The sequence below is a fragment of the Ailuropoda melanoleuca genome, chromosome 4 (assembly GCF_002007445.2).
Source record: "Ailuropoda melanoleuca isolate Jingjing chromosome 4, ASM200744v2, whole genome shotgun sequence".
In the NCBI taxonomy this organism is placed as follows: Eukaryota; Metazoa; Chordata; class Mammalia; order Carnivora; family Ursidae; genus Ailuropoda; species Ailuropoda melanoleuca.
In genome coordinates, this window is record NC_048221.1 from 53,931,460 (window position 1) to 53,951,144 (window position 19,685).

A 19,685-nucleotide genomic window follows, 5' to 3' on the forward strand; every position below is an offset into this window, starting at 1 on the left:
GGCGGGGCCGGTGCTTGCAACGGGGAACAGGTACCTAAAGGGAGGGACCTTCGCTGGCAAAAAACAAACCGCTGCTCAGATCCCTGACACCACCCGATTTCCAAGAATCCTCAATACTCCCAGAGCCCTTTCCCAGGCCAAGGGGACAGCGCCTCCCATCCCCAACGAACACACACAAAGGTAGGACGAGAGATGGCCCTAGACACCCAGAGAGACAAGCTCGAAGAGCCAGCGCCAGAGAGAGGCGGGCCACCCCGCCCCCTAAAACTGGGCACTGGAGTCCGGCGGCGCGCCTGCGGAGCAGCCCTCCCTGCTGCACTCCAGCATTTCCAGGGAGGTGGGGCCTGGGGCGGCGCTCTGGCTGGAAAGTGGGAGGGGGTGGCTCGGGACGCGTCTTGGAGCTGCATTTGCAGGACCAGTCACCCTTTGTACTTAGGAGATAATGCGCGTGAAGCACGGAGGGGTGGGGGTGGGGGGCTTGAGAGATTCGTAGAGGTTCTGGCGCTAAAGGGCCACCTTGGCAGGTTTCACACAACCTGCTTTCCCACCTCCGGGGGGAACATCCCCACTGCTCGGCTTTGGGGAGGGGGCAGACTGCGGGGGCTGCGGCGAGGGTGTGTGTGTGGCAGAGCCTTTGTGTTTTGCCACTACCACTCCTCCCCTTTCCCCACCCCGCGTCTCCGTAGCGGGCATTTCGCAAGTTGAACGGCCGCGGCTGCAAGCAGGTGCGCGCAGAGCGGACAAGGCGGCCGCCGGCGGCGACCGCGGACCGAGAGGCGACCGCAGGCGGAGAGGCGGCTGCGGGGCTCGCGCGCTGTCTGCCTGCGAGTGTGTTTTAAGTGTTATTGATTCATCCGCGTCTGGGTGGCTTTTCTTTTTCTCCCTGCTTTAATCTTCATCTTGGCCCGCGCCCCGCCACCCCGGGCGCATCCAGCATCCAGGAAGCTGGTCGGGCTGATTGGCGCTGGCCGCGTGAGGCTTTATCTTCTTTTTAATTAGAATGGGGCGGAGGGACCGGGGAAGGGAGAGTGAAAGGGAAAACAACAGAAAATAACCTCCCGTGGTTGCCCCGCCCGCCGGACCTCCCGCCGGCGCGCGGAGACCTCATTGGCCCCGCGGGGGCCCAGCTGCCCTGCAGGGTGGGAGGAAGCTACGGAGGGCGCTGGCCTTCAGCACCGCAGTCGCCCTTTGGGGCGGGAAGAGGTCCAGGTCAGGAAGAGGAGTTACAGGGTGAATTTGGCCCAGGCCCTGATGCTCCCTGAGCCTCGGGTTATCCATCTGTAAAACGGGCGTGAGGGTTAAAGTCCCAAGGTCCTTAAGAAGACTTCTGGCTCCCCAGATGGTTCCTCCCTGCTCAGGGCTGATGGCAGGGCATCTGCGGTATTCTTATTAATGTGGATAGTTTCCGTGACTCAAGCACTATCCCCTGTAACGATCAAATCCAATAATAATAAAAACCACAACAGCAGCACATTTATTGAGTACATACTAGGTGCCTGGCACCTTTTGAACACTTTCCCTGTTTTAACACGTTTAATTTTCACAGCAACCCTGTGAAATGAGGACTAATGACCAATATCCTCATTTTAGTGATGGAAAAGCTGAAGCACAGAGAGGTGATGTAACTTGCCCAAGGCCACACAGCTAGTGGATGAAGGAAGCTTCGATGGCCCCCTAGACCTTAGCTTGTAGATTATTGCTCCTATGAATTTTTGACTCTAATATATCATTATACTATATTGGGATAGGGATTCCCTGGTGGTCAGCTAGGCATTCACAGGTTCCCCCAGACTTGTGGCAAAACATCTCCGCTTGACAATCTTTCCATGCTGCCTCTCCCTCAAACATTTCAAACATTCTAGCTCTAGCTGTGTGTGACTCTCTTTCAGTGGCTGAGATGAATGAATGAGAGCTCTAGCAAGCCTCCGGTTTCAGATCGGTGACCCACTAGCCCCGAGATCTCAATCTCTGTGAGCCTCAGTTTTCAGATATGTGAAAGGGGTATGGTGATTCCTGCCCACCAGGCAGGATCTCATGTTTGCAGCAACACCTGCCTACTGCCTTGGCATGGTGGGAATGCTGCAAAAGTTCACTGATGCATTCAAAGCATATTGGGGGTTGGGTGCCTGCTGTGTCATAGGTACTAACCCTGAGCGATATTTTGGAAGCTCCGTAACTCATTCATTCATTCAGTAGCCATTTAGTGAACCAGCAGACAGAGTCCCCGCCCCCAAAGAGCTCATAGTCTAATGAGAAGGACAAGTGATAAACAAAGTGGCCACACAGAACCAAACATGTACGTTAAAACATTTCAGAAGACCATAAGTAATCCAGAGAATTACGTAAACAAAACAGAGACTGTGATGCAAAGTTATGAAGGGTGGGATGGGGAGGCAGATTCCCTTAGCTGAGGTGGTCAAGGAAGATGTCCCTTGAAGTCACAGGAATGATGGCAAGAAGCCAAGCCTGTGAAGCTCAGGGAAGGAGAGAGATTCTAGGGAAGGGGACTGGCAAAGACAAAGGGCCAGAGGTAGGAAGAGGGCTGGTGTGAGGCAGGAATGGAGGGCAAGAGGGTAGGAGTGGTCAGTTATGTGCTTGGAGAGGAGTGGGGTCACCTCATCTCCTGCACTGGTGGTACACAGAGACTCGCTTTAAGAACTTCCAATTCCAGAGCAACTTCCTGTAGCTGAGTCCCAGGATGGAAAGTGTGAGGCAATTTGCCCAGGGCTGGCTGTGGCCTTCAATAAATGGAAGCTCTTATTATTATAACCAGAGTGAGGCATCAGGGGTGAAGTCTTCTCTTGAAAAGCTCCAGGCATGTGGACCATCTTCGTGTAGAGGGAGGGCTACCTGCACCATCGGGGTTGCCCCTGGAGCTTGTCTGGGGTTATCTTGATATTAGGAAATGGCCCCACCCTCGGCCAGATACCCAGGAGTCACACTGACGCCTGTCTTTCCCTTGTACCCTTCCCCATCCCTCCCCTCAGCTCCAGCCTTCTATCAGTCCATCAGCAAGTTTGGTCAGCTCCATCTGCAGCCACCACCCCCTCTTGCCTGTCCCTTCTCCCCGCTCCTGCTTTGGCACCCCGCATTCCTCTCTCCCGTGAGGCTGGAGGGCTGAGATCCTGTCAGTTTCCTGCTTACAGCTTTTCAGTGTTCCCTGGTGCACCTGAGAAAATTCTAGCCCTCTACCGGAGTCTCTCCTCAGACTCTCCCCTTCCCTGAGCCCTGCACCAGCTTCTGTGGGATCTGTCTGTTCCTTGGTGATCCCAAGCTTGCTCCTCTCCACTTGGCATTTGCCGTTCCCTCTGCCCAGATTACTCTCCCCCAGACCTTCCCATGACTGGCTTCTGGCCCTTCAGGCCCTGCTGCACTGCACCTCCCCAGGGAGGCCATCCTTGACCACACCAAATAAAGTGGCCCCTCTCTCTTTCCTCTTCCAGCATGGTGCCTGGTACTTGATAGGTGTCCAGTACGTATCTGGGCAGAGAATGAGTTAGGAAGATAGGAACCGCGTGAATGGTCATAGGCATCCTCTAGGCCGGGCGTGCCTGGAGGGGGGTACACATGCTGCATTGGCATGCAGAAAGAAAATAGTAGGCCTATTTGCAATTACTTTTCGAAGATTTTGTTTGTAATACAACATAAACATACACACCAGAGAGTATATATATAAATGTACAAGCAGTTGTGTTTTTTTTTTTAACATGTACCCACTACCTTTCAGGGCAACTGCTGCAGGAAACTCTGTAGTTTTCATCCCCTTGCTTGCCTTTGCAGTTTTACCACGTAGACACGATTCCTAAACAATATTGGGTTTTAGTTTGCAAGATTTTAGCTTTCATCTCAGTTGAACCCTACCGGAAATCCAAAGGCGGCTTGCTTTGTGCACAGTGTTATGTTTGTGACGTACGTCATCTTCTTTGTGTCCATCTTAAAAGGATATCAAGCCTCACTAATATCGAATATACATACTACATAAGTACCGATATGGAATACAAAATGAATAAATGTGGGTTAGGGGTGCGGTATCAAAAAAGTTGGGAGACCCCAGCTGGGAGCAACAGGGGTGGGTAGGGGTAGGGAGTGGGGATAACAGTGTCAGACACCCTGGGAGGGCCTGTAGGCCATGCCCCCCACCTTGCTGGCCTAACACTCCATTTCTCTGTGTCCCCTGCTCCAGTGGCTTCTCCTCGGTGGTAGCTCTGGGCGCGAGCATCATCTGTAACAAGATCCCGGGCCTGGCTCCCAGACAGCGGGCGATCTGCCAGAGCCGACCCGACGCCATCATCGTCATAGGAGAAGGCTCGCAAATGGGCCTGGACGAGTGTCAGTTTCAGTTCCGCAATGGCCGCTGGAACTGCTCAGCACTGGGGGAGCGCACCGTCTTCGGGAAGGAGCTCAAAGTGGGTATGTGCTCACCCAGACAACTTCTGCAAGGTCTTAGAGGCTGCAGGAGACCAGAATACCCTCAGGATCCCTCCGCGACCCTCTCACCTGCCCCACGCTGGAAAGCTCCCTAGTATGGGATCTGCAGCTGGCGGGACTTGAATCAGGTCTCCCGGGGAGGGTCAGCTCTCTAATTCGAATCCAGACCACTCCAACCATTTATGGCAAAGTTGAAACCCAGCAACCAGTGGCCTAAATGCTAATTGGCTGATAAAGCACTGAGGTTTCTTAAACTGAAAACTAATTAAAAAAAAAAAAAGCTTTTCCACCTAAAATTATTAATTTCTGGCTTCTTTTTAAAAATCGGCCGATCTACTGATAACTTACATATGTGCCTACATAGTTCTAATGGGATCAAGCTGAGAATGAAGCTTCCTTTAAATGAAGCCACTGCCACAGTCCCCACCACTCCCTATTATCACTCAACCCCCTTTTATGACTCACCAGGACACTGTGGGCATTTGAATTTGCAACCCCTGTTTTGTGGGAATCGTGTGTTTCTTGGACATGCATAGAGGAGCATGGGTGTATGTGCACACACACAGATACACAGAGACATGCACAAAGTGTCAGGTCACACATTTGGTTTTCAAAAGCAATTGTGAGGAAATCCTGGTGGAAAGGGGGTTGGTCATTGGGAGGCCCGATATTTGTGGAAAAGGCCACGTTGTGTGTCTTGCTTGTGTGTGTCTGGACTAGGGGGCCGGGAGGTCTGCAGACTTGCTACCAAGCTGTGAACTTCCTTGAAAATAAGTCTGCCTCAGGTCTCTTTGGGCTGGAGTGGTTCACCCAGCCTGCTGAACTGCTCTAAGTGCACCCCTGACTTCTCTCTCCCCCTCAGCCCCAGTATCAGTAAGTTCAGTGGATACTGAAAAGATCCACCCTGAGTCCAGCCATTTCTCAGTGTCCTTACCTCCTCCCCCTCAGGTCACACAGCTGGTGCCTCTGGACTCCCTGGCTCCCCCATTATCCTGCTGCCCCCTGGCTATTCTGCAGACCTTCCTGCAGGCAGGGCCCTCCTTTGTAAATGAAAATCAGATCATGTCATTTCCCTGCTTAAAACTCCAGGAGGCTTCCTCTCATTTTAAGATGCTGCTGACCTCTGCCCCCATCTGCTCCCATCCTCCCCCTCCCCCTTGCCCACCCAGGCTTGTCCTTTTTCCCAAACACACCACGCTGGGTCCTGCCCTGGGGCCCAGCACCACACATTCCTTCTGCCTCAGATCCTTTCTCACAGCCAGCACCCCAGAGCCTCTGCTCTCTGTGCGCATCACTCCTTCCTGGTCTCTGGGCCTCCAGGCCTCCCTTGATCACCCGGGTCTAAGTCCCCTTTTATTCCCAAGCACTTGGCACTGTGACTCATTCCTCACCCCTTGGGAATACCAGCTTCATGAGAGTTGGGGCTCCCCGTCACACTCACCACAGATGTTTCCTTCCTCCTTCTTGGAAGGAAGAACAGTGTCATCTGGGTCCTGAGCAGGTCATGTTTGGTCACCGTCTTCTGTAGGCACCTGCTTACTCACGCCTGAGGGGGACAGACCCCAGCTTCATGGTGAGGTTGGCAGGGGGCGTGGTGACCTCCTCTTACAGAACTTCTATTCACATCCATGCCCTTTCCGACATCTTCATGATTAGACTTTCACCCTGTACCACCTGCCCTTTCTTCTCCCTCTTCCAACCTCGGGGCTGACTTTTCAGGCAGAGAACGGGGCCCAGAGAGAGGGCGGGACTGCCCTGGCTCAGACCTGGAGGTGGCATCAACACTGGGCGTCCAGATTGGGTCCTGAAATCCCCACCTTGTGAACCTTCTGTTGGCACCCATGGTTTTTCTGCCTTCTATGGCTCACATCCCCAGTGCCCTGTTCCTGGGCCCCAGGCCTGGGCTCTGGCATTACTTTAAACTTGTGTGTTGCTGACATATGAGATGTTACAGGTGAGGAAACAGGCTCAGAAGGGACTTGTCCAAGGTCCGTGAAAGTGAGTGACAGGGTGTCCCAGGATTGGGTTGATGCCAGCACGGTCTGCAGCCTTGGAAAACCCAGCCCATAGCCTGGCATTATAATAGTATGTGCTGGGGTGCAGTGGAAGGCTATGGTGCCAGGAGGCCCTGCTGTCCAGTCACCGTCCCAGCTGACTGGAGTTGTAGAATTGAGGGAATCCATTGCACATTGAATGACCTCAGGGAATCCAAGCAAAGAGAGGAGCCGAAGAAAACGCGGTGCATAGCAATGCTAGGGCAGCAGGTCCACAGGCCTGGAAGTGAGTGGGAGCCAGGGCCAGGAGGCGTGTGGCATCAAACTGAGCAGTTTGAGTTTCTAGGTGGTGGGAGCAATTGGAGAATTTTGAGCAAGGCATAGCTGCCAAAGTAAGGTCATACTGTATGAAATAGCCACTACTCCATGATTTTTGGCCTGCAAAAATGGCAACATCACATGATCCAGCGTAATAGCGATTCTGGAAGACTCATTAAGGGGTGGCTATAAAATTCATTCGTTTATTTACGTCATTCATTAACTCACACGTTCACCAAATATTTACTGCGTGCCCACCATGGCTGGAGGCTGCTGCTTCAGCCTGTTTGGTCAAGGAAGGCCTCTGGATATATGAGGGAGGTGAGCCACAGACATACCTGGGGGAAGGACATGCTGAGCAAAGACAATGGATGTGCAAAGGCCCCCCAGGCAGGAACATGTTTGGCAGTTTGAGAAACAGTGAGAGGGCTGGTGTGCAGTGAGCTGAGGGACAGTGAGCAGGGGGAGGAGGAAGTCTCAGAGGTCAGAGAAGGAGCCAGGTGCTGGACAGTGTGACATCTGACAGGTTTTCCTCCAGGGAATGGAGAGCAAGGGAATGACAGGCTCTGACTTTGGACCTCGCAGCCTTGCTCTAGCTGCTGGGATAGAATGAACTGTGCAAGGCTCAGGGTGAGAGTTTGGAGTCTGGTCCAGTCTTCCGGGCAGGAGGCGACACTGGCTATGGCCTGAGTGATAGCAGTGCAGATCTGCTTTGGAAGTGAGTTGCTGAGGATGGAAGGGGACTGACGACCTGAAGGCCACTTAGGAAGGAGTTACCCTGACCCGGAACCTGAAAGGTGGTGGCGGTGGAGCAGAGGACGAGGAGGCCCAACGAGACTCCCAGAGGTCTGAGAAGTCACTTCCCCTCTGAGCCTCGGTTTCCTCATGTGTAAACATAGCCTGCTTGAGGACACCAAGAAGCAAGCCTCAGATTTCCGCTCTTGCGCTCTTCCTCAGTGCCCTCGGTGCTCTCACCCTCATGGGATTGCCTCTTCCTGGCAATGACCAGCCAACAAGGCTGTCTTGTAGGTGAGGCATCAAGAGCCTAGTCTTTGACTTTGGGAGGAGCTCTGGCCATCAAGGCTACACTCCAGATGGCAGGAAACATCGCCTCCCTGCCCCCAACCCTATACTTCTGCTTACATCTCATTGGCCAGAACTCAGTCTGCTAGCCACACCTAGCTGCAAGGGAAGCTGGGAAGTGTAGTCTTCTATTAAGAGTAGATCTGAGACCAGCTCAGGGTCTGTGACTGAGGAGGGAGGGGAAGGTTGACATTGGGGTGGGCAGCTACCCCCTCCCACCCCCGGCATAGTTCTTCATCTCATGTTGAGACCCGAAGGCTCACCTTCTACCACCTCCTTAGCCACTCTGGTCCCCAGCTCTGTGTTTCATGGCTCTGCCTCCCCTCCTGAATGTTCCAGATTTTACCATCTGGATCTCAGGAGAAGGCCATGGGCATGTACCGGACAAAGCCCTCTTGGATGCTGGAAACTGAAACCCAGTTCAAAACCCCCTCAGGCAAAAAGGGGAGTTTATGTCTGCTTAAGTCACTGCAAAATCAGGGATGGTGCCGACTTTTGGAATGGTTTCTACCAATCCCAGACCTGCCTCTGGGGGTGGCAAGATGGTTCTGAAAGCTTCAGCACCACAATTTCCAGGTTCTAGCTTTGCAAGAAAGAGCATTAGCCTTTCTCTGGGGGCACCTACAGAAGTCCTAAAGTTCATCCCGACTGGATCAGCTAACAAGGCTTGACTTTGGGACATGTGTCCGTCCCAAACCAATCACAGTGGCCAAAGGCAGCAGTGCTTTTGTTGGCCAGACCTGGGAGCCCCACCTAGACCATCTCTCAGGGGAGAGGGACTGCTCACGAGTCCATTAGCCAGCTCCGGCTTCTGTAACAAAGAGCCATAGGCGAGGCAGCTCAGACAAAGATGCTTCTTTCCTCACAGTTCTGGAGGCCCGAAGTCTAACATCAAGGTATCAGCAGGTTTGATTTCTTCTGAGGCCTCTCTTTGGCTTGCAGATAGCCATCTTCTCCCTGTGTCTTCACATGGTCTTTCCCCTGTGCGCATGCCCTTGATGTCTCTGTGTCCTAATCTCCTCCGCTTATAAGGACACTAGTCAGATTGGATTAGGACCCACCATAATGGCCTCTTTTCAACTCAATCACTGCTTTAAAGGTCATACCTCCAAATACATATTGTCCCTTGTCACATTCTGAAACACCGGGGGTTAAGGCTGCAACATATGAAGGGGTGGGGGACACAAGTCAGCTCATAACAATGAGCAACCAGAGAGCAGAGTGGCTCTGTGCTTTAGGGAAAGGCATACAGGGTGTCATGGGTGCTCAGAGTGAGACTCCAAGGTTGGGAGAAGTGGACTGGACAGTGGAGATGGCCCTTGATCTGGGTAGGAAGAATTTCGCCAGTAATTGTGTCCCTGGCTGAGGGAAGAGTGGGGCAATGACACAGACATTATCTTGCTAAGACGATCTTGAACAGGGGTCTGCAGCCTCAGGGGGTCAGTAGTCTCAGATGAGATGGCAGGCCAGCTCTTCAGGGGTCTTAAATGCCAGAGATTATTAGAATGCCTTGCGTGACTCCACACCAGCTTTATCAACTGCTGCCCAGTGTGGCCCTCGGCAGCTTGAGAAAGCATTCACCCCCCTTCTGCCTTTTCCTTTTCTTAAAAAACACAAGGAACCCCCCTTGAATCCACCACCCAACACAACTAGAACAAGAATGGGTAATTTACACCCGCTACTGTGACCATCCCTTGTGCGCCCCCTGCCTCTCCCTCCCAAGCCATGCTTTCTCTATCCTGAATCTTGGGTTCCCCATTCCATGCTTGTTCGTGTCTGTTTTATTATATTGATGTAGTCCCCAGAAGTAAATTATTTGGTTTTAGTTGTATTTAATTTTATAAAAAAAGACATCACCCTATATCTAATCTTTTTTGGATTTACTTTTGTCGCTCACTAGCAATCAAACCCATCTTCCTTGTTCCTTTGGCTATTGTTGACCCCTTTTGGTTGTGGTAATAGACTCCGGTCTATGCTTCTGCACTTTTGGTTGTGGGGCATCTGGGTCACCTCTAGGCATTTGCTTATCACATTGCCACCACAGGCCTCTTTGTGCACATCTCCTGGTGCCCATGTGTGTGTGTTTCTCTTGGTTGTATATGGAGGAATGGAATTGATGGTCACAGGGTATGAATGTCAACCTGATTTCCACAGTGACTGTGCCAAGTGCCACTCCTGCCAGCCAGCAGGGTTGATCCACAGCTTCTCCAACACTTGGCATTATCCAGACTTCATTTTTGCCTAGGGAACGGGTATAAAACGCTTCCTCACTGTTGTCTTGATTTGCATTCCCCTGAGAAGTAATTCGGGTGAACCCTCTTCCTATATTTACCAGGTGTACATGTTTACTCTTCTGTGAGTTGCCTGTTCATGCTTTTTGCCCATTTTTCCATCCAGTGTGTGTTCTTCCCTCAGGTTTGGCCATCATCATTGTAGTACTGAGTCATGGTGCAGGGGAGGGAGGCTGGATCAGGCAGCACCCCAGGGGTGGTGGCTCATATGGGGCTTCACTCTCCTGTCTTTTGTCTTTTCATTGAGGATCTGTAGGGGCCAGGCACTGCGACAGCCCTTCCTCATGCATAGCCTCATCTGTCCCCATGAAAGGAGGTCTGTCTACCTCCATCTCAGGCTCTGAGCAAGGCGGAGGCTGACCAAAGTCACATGGCTCTTTTGTGTCAGAGCTGAGGTGGGTAGTGAGTTCCCTGCTGCTGGAAGATTCTTCTGTTTGTGTGAGCCTGCCAGATTTCAGATTCTCCAGGCTGACATGTATTTGAGAACCTTGTCTTCTTGTTGGGCCATGTGGCAGCCACGTGAACATTGGCATCAAAGTCATATGGCCAGGTTTCCATCCCAGCCCAGCCACCAGGACTCTGAGAGAGTACTTTCCTATCTTAGTCTGCCCATCTGCAGAATGGGGGAGTCACATGACCCACCTTGCCAGGTGCCAACATTGTGCAGGATTTAAGACCCCGACACCTGTAGATTGGGGCCATCAGAAAGCATCCCTTTGCCTCTCTCAGGAGGCTCACATGTCCATCTCAGATGAAAGTGAGCTCAAGGGATTGGGGATGTAGGCACTAGATTTTATTCTTGGTGCAGTAGAGCGGGGAGGTGTAGAGAAGAATGGGGAGACGTTATTGGTGCAATTGCTAATCCAAGCTCACCATTCTGACTCTACCTATGAAATGTATCTGCCAGTCCGTCCACTTCTCACCACCTCCACCACCACCTCCTGGTTCAAAACCTCCATCTTTAGAGAGTTGTTGCCCAGACAGCGACATCAGCCTCCTTATGCACCCCTGCCTCCCCAACCGCACAGCTGTCCAGGTAGCATCTTCCCAGCATTACTGTGATCATGGCAGCCCCTGTGTAAAACCCTGTTGTGGTTCCCCATTCCTCTGGGAATAAAATACAGACAGGCTCCCTGTTTCTTTACAGACTTCAGTGACTGCACCCAGACCCCATCTCACTCCATCTCCATCCCATCTCTAACCCAGTCCTTCTGCCTTTCTCTTGACCCTCAAGCATGTCAAAGCCCTTCCCACCTCAAGGCCTTTGACCTGGCTTGTCCTCTCTGGCTGGATTCCCTTCTGTCCTTCCATTCCTGGCTCATGTGTCACCTCCCCAGAGAAGCCTTCAGGACACCGACGTGTAGCACAGATCACACGTCCCTGTCTGCCCCTTACCTTGCCGGATTTTTCGTATCACATCACTACCCCAGGGCTCATTTGTGCAGCACTGTATGACAGTTCAACCCCGAGGCCACCTGCTTGGTTCTTTTCCTGGCTTCCCCATTTTCTAGCTGCAGACCTTGACCAAACAGCAATGATAATAGTGTCTGTTCCACAGGCTGTGTCCTATAGGTTGAGATCATTTATTCCCCATGAAGCATTCAGAACTGTGCCTGGTGCACAGGATGCGCTCTGGAAATCATAGTTGTGGTGCTGCTCTCTTCTATCTCTTGGGCCATAAGGCAGCTCTGTGAGGAAGCAGAGGCCTCTGACACAGCACCTGGCATGTGGAGGGCATGGTGACCACAGATGGGCACAGAAGGGTCTTCCCCGGGTACTGGGTACCTGCCCTTAACTCCCTCTGGAGCAGGACATGGAGGAGAAGGGTGAGAGGGAGAAGCAGCCAAAAGATAGCAGGTAGCCTGTCTGCCCCGGCTTTCTGCAGTTCTCCACTCAAATGCCACCTCCTCTAGGAGGCCCTCCTTGACCATCAAGGTTGGTCACCCCATGCTGATGTCTTTACAGGACTTACCACTTTCAGAAGTGACATTGCTTACTTTTGCAAGGATGTGTCCAATATCAGTCTTCTCCCCGACCATGGGGGTGTCCATGGAACCCAGGCCTGTCAATCGTCTTCTCCTGGGACACCTCAAGACCTGGCACACAGTAGGTGCTCAGGAAACACATGAAGCGATGCACCACCGTGAAGCTCCCCTCTACCCTGTGTGCCAGCAGCAGCTCTGAGCCCCTGAGGACAAGGCCTTGGTCTCATTTCTCTTCTGACTCCCAGGTCTGGGTTGTACCTTGCTCACAGGAAGCACACTGTTCCCTCCGTTGTGTGAGTGAATGCTTTTCATTTTGACCCCAGTACATTTCATTTTAACCCATTTTAGCCTGGCATTCTGTTGGTTCTCCCTTCCACCTTTGCATTGCCTTAAATGGGATAAAAATGCTGATGAGGTCAAGGCCTAGGGAAGACCCCTTCCCCATAGCATGATTCAAGAGGACTTGTTCCCAGGGTCTGTTCAGCAGAATGGTAGGGTCCCCTCCCTCCCTCGCTCCTTCCCTCCCTCCCTCCACCAGCTTCTCCGGAGTGTTCGTTGGATGATAAATTGGGGAACTCAGAATGCTATCTCCCTGCTTGAGGTCAGCCAGAATGTCCACCCACGTATTAAAGGCTCTGAAAAGTCTTAGAGACAGGAGAGGAACTTGAACAGGCTTCCACTGGAGGGTCCATTCATTTCTGACCTTGGACTCACTGACCATCTGGTGGAACTGCTCTTCAGAGGCCCCCACACCGAGACACACCACTCTGGAGAATCTCACAGGTTGACCATGCTCATAATATGGTTTGGAACTAGCTAGGAATTGTCCTAGGTGTGTTCACTCACCAAGTCCTCCATCTTTTGCCAGCGGTACAGCAGAGGCACGTCTTAGCTTCTGACATCGGCATGCACAGTGAAACGTATTCGAGTCAGCATTACCCTTGAAAGTGCCTTAAATCAGCCACAAAATTCAGAATGCCTGGTCTTCTACCGTAAAACATTCATATGAATGTAGAATGTATAGGAAGGAATGCGCAGTATAGAATGAAGAGTGTGAGTCTAAGATTTAAGTATACATGTTAGAGTTCTTTTGTTTTTGGGTTTGCTTGTTTTTTAAGATTTTATTTATTTATTTGACAGAGAGAGAGACAGCCAGTGAGAGAGGGAACACAAGCAGGGGGAGTGGGAGAGGAAGAAGCAGGCTCCCAGTGGAGCAGGGAGCCCGATGTGGGGCTCGATCCCAGAACCCTGGGATCACGCCCTGAGCCGAAGGCAGACGCTTAACGACTGAGCCACGCAGGCACCCTTTGTTTTTTGATTCCACATATAAGTGAGATCATACAGCATTTGTCTTTGTCTGACTTAGTTCACTGAGCATAATGTCCTCAAAGTGCATCTGTGTTGTCACAAATGGCAGGAGTTCTCTCTTTTTTATGGCTGGATACTATCCCATTTTATAAGATGGTATATTTTCTATCTATCTATCACCTATCTATCTATCTATCTATCTATCTATCTATCTATCTGTCTATCTATCTATCTTTGTCTCTCTCTATCTACATGTATCTCACATTTTCTTTATCCATTAACGCACAGTTAATGTACAATGTATCCACTGATGTATACTTCAGTTGTTTCCACATCTTGGCTTTTGTAAATAATGCTGCAGTGAACACAGAGTGCAGGTATCTTTCCAAGAGAGCAATTTTGTTTTCTTTGGGTATGTATCCAGAAGTGGGATTGCTGGATCATATGGTCATTCTATTTTTAACTTTTTGAGGAACCTCCACACTGCCTTCCACGGTGGCTTCACAAGTTCGCATTCCCACGCATACAGTATTTTCATTTATTTTTCCCTAGGGGCTTTTGGTTGAATTTTTATACTTTAGATGCTCACGGGATCACACAGCGCAAGCTCCCCCTGCCCCACTGTGTGCCCATCCATTCATTCATCTATCTGTCCCGCAGATGTTTCCTAAAGTCTAGACTGATGAATCGGCCACAGGCTCTGCCCTTAGGGTGGTCACGGTTTGGTGGGACAGACAGGGAAGCCAGGGCTGAAATGTGCTCTAGGATCTGATAGGAGAGGCAAGGGCAGGGGGCAGAGGAGCAAGTGGACTGTAGATGGGCTGGCCCACAACCGAGGGAGGGAAGGCTGTGGCAGGGGAGAAGCAGAGGCTTGCAGGTGTGACCCAGCCTGGAGCCAGGGTGTCCGGAGTGACCCAGGCTCCCTGGACTCTAGGGTGTAGGGTAGGGAGTGCAGAAAGGGGCTGCAGAGAGAGGTGGACATGAATCAGTCCTGCAGGGCTTTTCCTGGGAGGGGAGCTGTCGGAATAATTTCTTTCCCCTGTGTCAGGGGAGAGACAGGATGTGGGAAGATAATCACATTCTTAGCACATATAGAAATTTGCAATGTCCCCAGCATTATTGTCAACAAAGAAACGGTGATTTCCCGACGTGTGCTCCTGGGGACGGCTGCATTCTTTTCCAGATACTCACGATCTCCTGTTTGGTACTCTCCCGCCAGAATTTTTCCAGGGATGGGCACAGATGACCTAGGATTTGGGCCCTGGGAGGGGAGTACCACCCTCCTGCGTCTGCAAACCCAGTGACTTGGAAGCGTTTCTGGACTTCAGCTCCAGTGGCATTTGTCACCACTTCTAGAGAGCAGTCACTTGAGCAGCTCCCCCTCTCTCCTTGGGGTGGCCTGCTGGTTCTCAGATCCCTCGTCTGGGAATCCGCGCCTCACACAAATGGCTCCGTCTTTTTACCCATTTCAGGCCGTGAAAGAGACTAGAGCACATGTCTGGCGAGCTAATGACTGCTTGGAGGGATGGATTCGAAGGCCTTTCCAGTGAGTGAGAGAGACAGAAGCAGGGGGCGGGCCAGCTCCACTTTCTCGCTGCCATTTCTTAACAATACGCCATCTTGCCCCAGCGAAAGACCTATTCTTTCCCTATTCTTGCTTAGAACGCAGCTAACAAAGGACTTTTTGTCTCGTTTGCATTTTTTTTGCAAGCCTCAGTTCATCCTGGGTTTTAGCTCTCCTGACGCTATTCTTTGAGATGAGTCTTTTGTTCTAATGTTCTCTTTCCAGCTTTCATATGGTGGACAGACAGACACACACACACACTCACATGCTTACACACTTTTACACGCACTGTCATTCATTCGTCAACTGTGGAGGCTTCGCAGAGAAATAGTCCAGCTCCCACAAACTAGTGGGAAGAGACAGAATTCAATTCCACGCAAAGTAAGGAAAGCAAAGCTGCCGGGCCACAAGCAGAGGGAGGGGATATCAGGAAGGTCCCTCAGAGAGGGGACGCTGGAGCTGCACCCTGAAGGATAGGGTTAACCAAGCATGCATCTTGTAAGAGCTACTGTTTATTGATCCCTTACCTGGTGTGGACCGAGTCTGTCATGTGCTTTGGTTTTTTTTTTTCACCATCCAAACAACCTTAGAAGGTCATCGTATTCCCAATTTGCAAAGGAGGAAACTAAGGCCTTGAGAGGTCAATTAACTCATCCAATGTCCTGCCCCTGGCAAGCAGAGCCAGGATTCGAACCCAGATTTATTGGTCTCCCGGGCCCTGCCTCTGATCACTTGGCTATATTGCCCCTCACCAGGCAGATGGGAAGAAGGGCATGTCCAGGCTGAGGGAACAGGGCACAAAAAGGCATGGAAGCAGGAGGGGCAGATGCTGACGCTTCGTGGATGGTCAGTGGTGTGTGCTGGCTTTGCCCAGTGGGAACCGAGACCCTTGTTTGGAATCGAGGCAGGGGAGAAGGGCAGAGACTAGGGGCCTGCGCATGCCTGTCTCCCAGTTTCCGGCTCCGTGTGCCTATTATCTTAGACAGCCTCAGCCCAGACAGGTACTCCCTACACCCCCAATTCTTCCAATTGTTTATCGGGAGGCTCTCTGCTTCCTCTGGATGGAGACAGCCTGCTGTGGCACTCTGAGCCCAGAAGGGCTGTGAGCCGCCATGCCACGGGACTGGCAAAAGCAACCTTTTTCCATCTGTATATTTTCCAAATCATCATATATTTCAGCTCGTGTCACTGCAGATTGCTCACTCTCTGACCCACTGGCTTTAAATAGCAAAAGAAAAAAAAATACAATGCCCTTTGTGGTTTCCAGTAAGATACCGTAAATACACCCAGATAATATTCCGGTGCAAGCCATTTACAGCGATTGCACAGGGCGGTGGAATGGAATCTTTCGGGCAGGCTTGCTCATCAGTTTATTTCCTCTGTACCCGCTGGGATCGTTGTGGAGCTGGGCTGTGTGGAGGGCATCAGCCAGGCTCCCCATTTTCTCCTCGGTGATAACACGGTTCTTTACTGAGCACTTTCTCGGGGCCTGGGCTCTCTACCCAGAGGTTGCACTGACTTCACGGCAACTTGGCAGTGTCCTCCTCGTGGTTCGCATTTCACAGATGGGCAAGCTGAGACTCAAGGAGGCAGAGCCCTTGCTCAGGGTCACCCAGCTGAATGAGGCGTAGAGAGGAGGGACAGAGAAGCCCCATCATTTCCAAGTTCTGAGCTGAAGCCAGCCACCTGGGCTTCTGGATGGAAAATTTACCTGCACTGTGAGTTAAGGACAATGGGGTGGAGGTGAGAGTGGGGACTCTATGCTGGGAGCCAGGAGAGCCTGGGTCTAGTCCCCCTGGTCTCATTGAATCACTGGTGACCTTGGGCAAGTCTCCTGGTCTCCATGAACCTGTCATTCCAGGAGGAACCCCTGGGCTTTATTCCTGTGGCTCTGGGAGTCTATTCTCTGATTCTGGGGACATGTGGGGCTTCTGTGCAGGGCAGGCTGGTGGAGCCAGCTTCAGCTCCCCTGTGCCCCTGGGTCATCTGCTTCTGCCACTGGCTGGACCATGGCAGGGTTATCACTTGGGCCACCTCTGGGCCAGGAGCCATCTCTCCCCACAGAGAGAGTGTGGCTGGCTCCTCTGAGCTCTAACGTCTCCACCCCAGGTGCCCCCTGCTCCCAGCACTGCCCTGTTCTATATTCTTCAGAGTCCTGGGCTGCCCCTGAGTGATGTGATCTTGCTGTCTGTCCCCCTATGAAGGCAAGGCCATGTCTGACTCTCTCTCCTCCTGGTGTCCCCAGCCCCCAGCAAGGTGCCTGGCACCTAGTAGGTGCTCAACTAATATCTGTGGAGTGAAGGAACAGGGCACATGGCTTGGTCAAGGAGGTTTAATGGAGGTTCTTCCTCTGCCCCTGAGTAGAGGTGACAGATGGAGGGTCCAGGCAGAGAGGGGGCAGAATTGTTCTTTGAGGGCACTTGGTCAGCAATGGCCGAGCCCAGTGTGTGCTGCTCACTGGCTTTGTGTGGAAGACCCAGGAAAAAGCCTGGGCCGGGGTCAGTAGGACTGAGTGGGCATCATGGCCTTGGGGAAGGAGAGTGGGTTGGACTCTGGAGCCGAGCCAATTGGGTTTAAATCCTAGCAGGTTGCATCACCTCTCTGGGCCTTAGTTTCCCCATATATAAAATGGAGATGGTAACGGTCTGCCCCTCATAGGGTTGTTGCCAATATTGAGTTGGTCTATATTGAGAGCTTAGGGAAGAGCCTCGAAAATAGTAAGCATTTTATGACTTTGCTATGCTTATTATGAACTGTGCCATTGGGCATAGTTCTGCAGCAATAAAACAGACATCCTAGACACAGTCTTGCAGATGTCGCATGAGAGACAAACAAGGTGGCATTCGGGAAAGGGGCTTCCTCTGGCAGCTGAGACAGGGGCTGTGCGGGGGGTCCTGAGCATGGTCAGGGTCTAGAGCAGTCCCCTGGAGTGGCTCAAGGCAGCAGGTGACCTCCAAGTTCGCATCCTGGCTTTGCCTGTGCAAGTCCCTTTTCGGAGCCTCAGTTGCCCCATTGATAAAGTAAGAAGTTACTTATTTGGGATGCGTGCAGGAGGCAAGGGTGGATGGAGTGTAACATGGCCTCTCACCCTGAGAGTCTGAGGTTTTAAGATTTTGGTGCCCTTGGGGGGCCTGGCTGGCTCAGTCAGTTAAGTGTGTACCTTCAGCTCAAGTCATGCTCCCGGGGTCCCGGGATTGAGCTCCGCCTTGGGCTCCCTGCTCAGTGGGGAGTCTGCTTCTCCCTCTCCCTCTGCCCCTCACTCATGCTTGTTCTCTTCGGTGTCCTCTCTAATATATATATATATATATATATATTTTTTTTAATCTTAAAAGATTTGGGGGTCCTTTTCTACCTTCTTCCTGCCATCAAAACTTGTTCTTAGCTTAGCAAGCCATCTGATTGCAATGGTCTTATAAATTATTTGTTGATACATTTTAACTGATAACTGAATGGCATCTCTTGACAGAAATAAAGGCATTTTGATAAGCATCCATGCCTTAAGCCAAAGGAATCTCTGTTACCACATGGGCTTTCAGATGCAGCGAGGAGCCAGAAAGGGAGGTGGGTGGGACTGAGAAAAGACACTTGGGCCTGGAGTCCCAGTTCTGGCCATTTGGTAGGTGGGTGGCCTCAGTGAATCACGTCTGCCTCTCAGAGTTTTGGTCTCCTCATCTGTAACACCGTGGAGAATGGTGTCTACCAAAGGGGCTTTGGGGAGATACCACACAGAGAGCCAAGTGTGGGCCTGGCCCATAGTAGGTATTCAGCACCCTTCTCCCCCCGCCACTGCAAACCCCCCACCAAACCCCCCAGGCTCTGGCTAATTCTGTGCGGATACCCTGGGGGAAGTAGGCTGAATGGACTGAGTTCATCACTGTTCCCCACCTGCCTGTCAGACCCTCTCTGAATCTCACCTGGGGTGGTTTTCCTAAGAAATAGGTGAACATATTTTTCCAAAGTGCCTAGCAGGGAGCCTGGCAAATAAGCCCTAAATAAAGGTCACGTGTTTGTTGGCCACTGTTTGACGCCTTCATTCATCCATCCATCCATCCATCCATCCATCCATCCATCCATCCATGCAACAGAATTTATGAGTACCTACTATGTGTCAGGCTCTGGGGACCCAGTGGGGAACATGACAGAGTGCTTGCCTTCAAGGAGATTATATTCCAGCGGGGCTATGGGAGTGGTAGGTGCGTGAGGAAGAGCCGATGAACAAAAAATCTAAAAGGGCAGGAGGGCTGTGGAGAAAACTAGACCCGGGGTAGAGGGAGTCTCTATACCTCCCAGTGGTGTGCCTGTAAGTTCATCAATTATAATCATTGTACCACTCACTGGCCTTTATTTAAGCACCAGCTGTGTGCCAGGTGGTATAGATTTCTTCCTACAGAGTATGATACTAATAGACATGGACATGGAGGCACAGAGAGGCTGAGTGACTTGCCTAAGGTCATCCAGCTTCTGGCAGCGTTGCAGCCGGAATGCAGGCCTGCTCATTCATTCGTCCCTCACACACCGTGGTGGGAGTTGTAAAAAAAAAAGGAAGCAAGACAGACATGGTCCCTGTCCCCTTGTGAACCCGAAGCGTGGCTGAGAAGAGAGACAGACTGGGCTGGATCAGCCCCATGCACTTGCCTCTGTGCGAGGCTGTCTTGTCCTCCAGGGCATCATGGAGCACGATGAGGCAAGATGGGACTTGAAAGTAATAATAACA

At 51.6% G+C, this 19,685-nt stretch overlaps 1 protein-coding gene across 2 annotated transcripts in view; it reads left to right on the forward strand.

Moving 5' to 3' along the window:
• Positions 1 to 19,685, forward strand: part of WNT7A (Wnt family member 7A) — an 87,338-nt gene that overhangs the window by 864 nt on the left and 66,789 nt on the right. For both annotated transcript variants that reach the window (XM_034658839.1, XM_002920689.4), the window contains exon 2: positions 4,184 to 4,410. In XM_034658839.1, the coding sequence (XP_034514730.1) occupies positions 4,184 to 4,410 (227 nt within the window). The remainder of the gene's footprint in view (positions 1 to 4,183; positions 4,411 to 19,685) is intronic.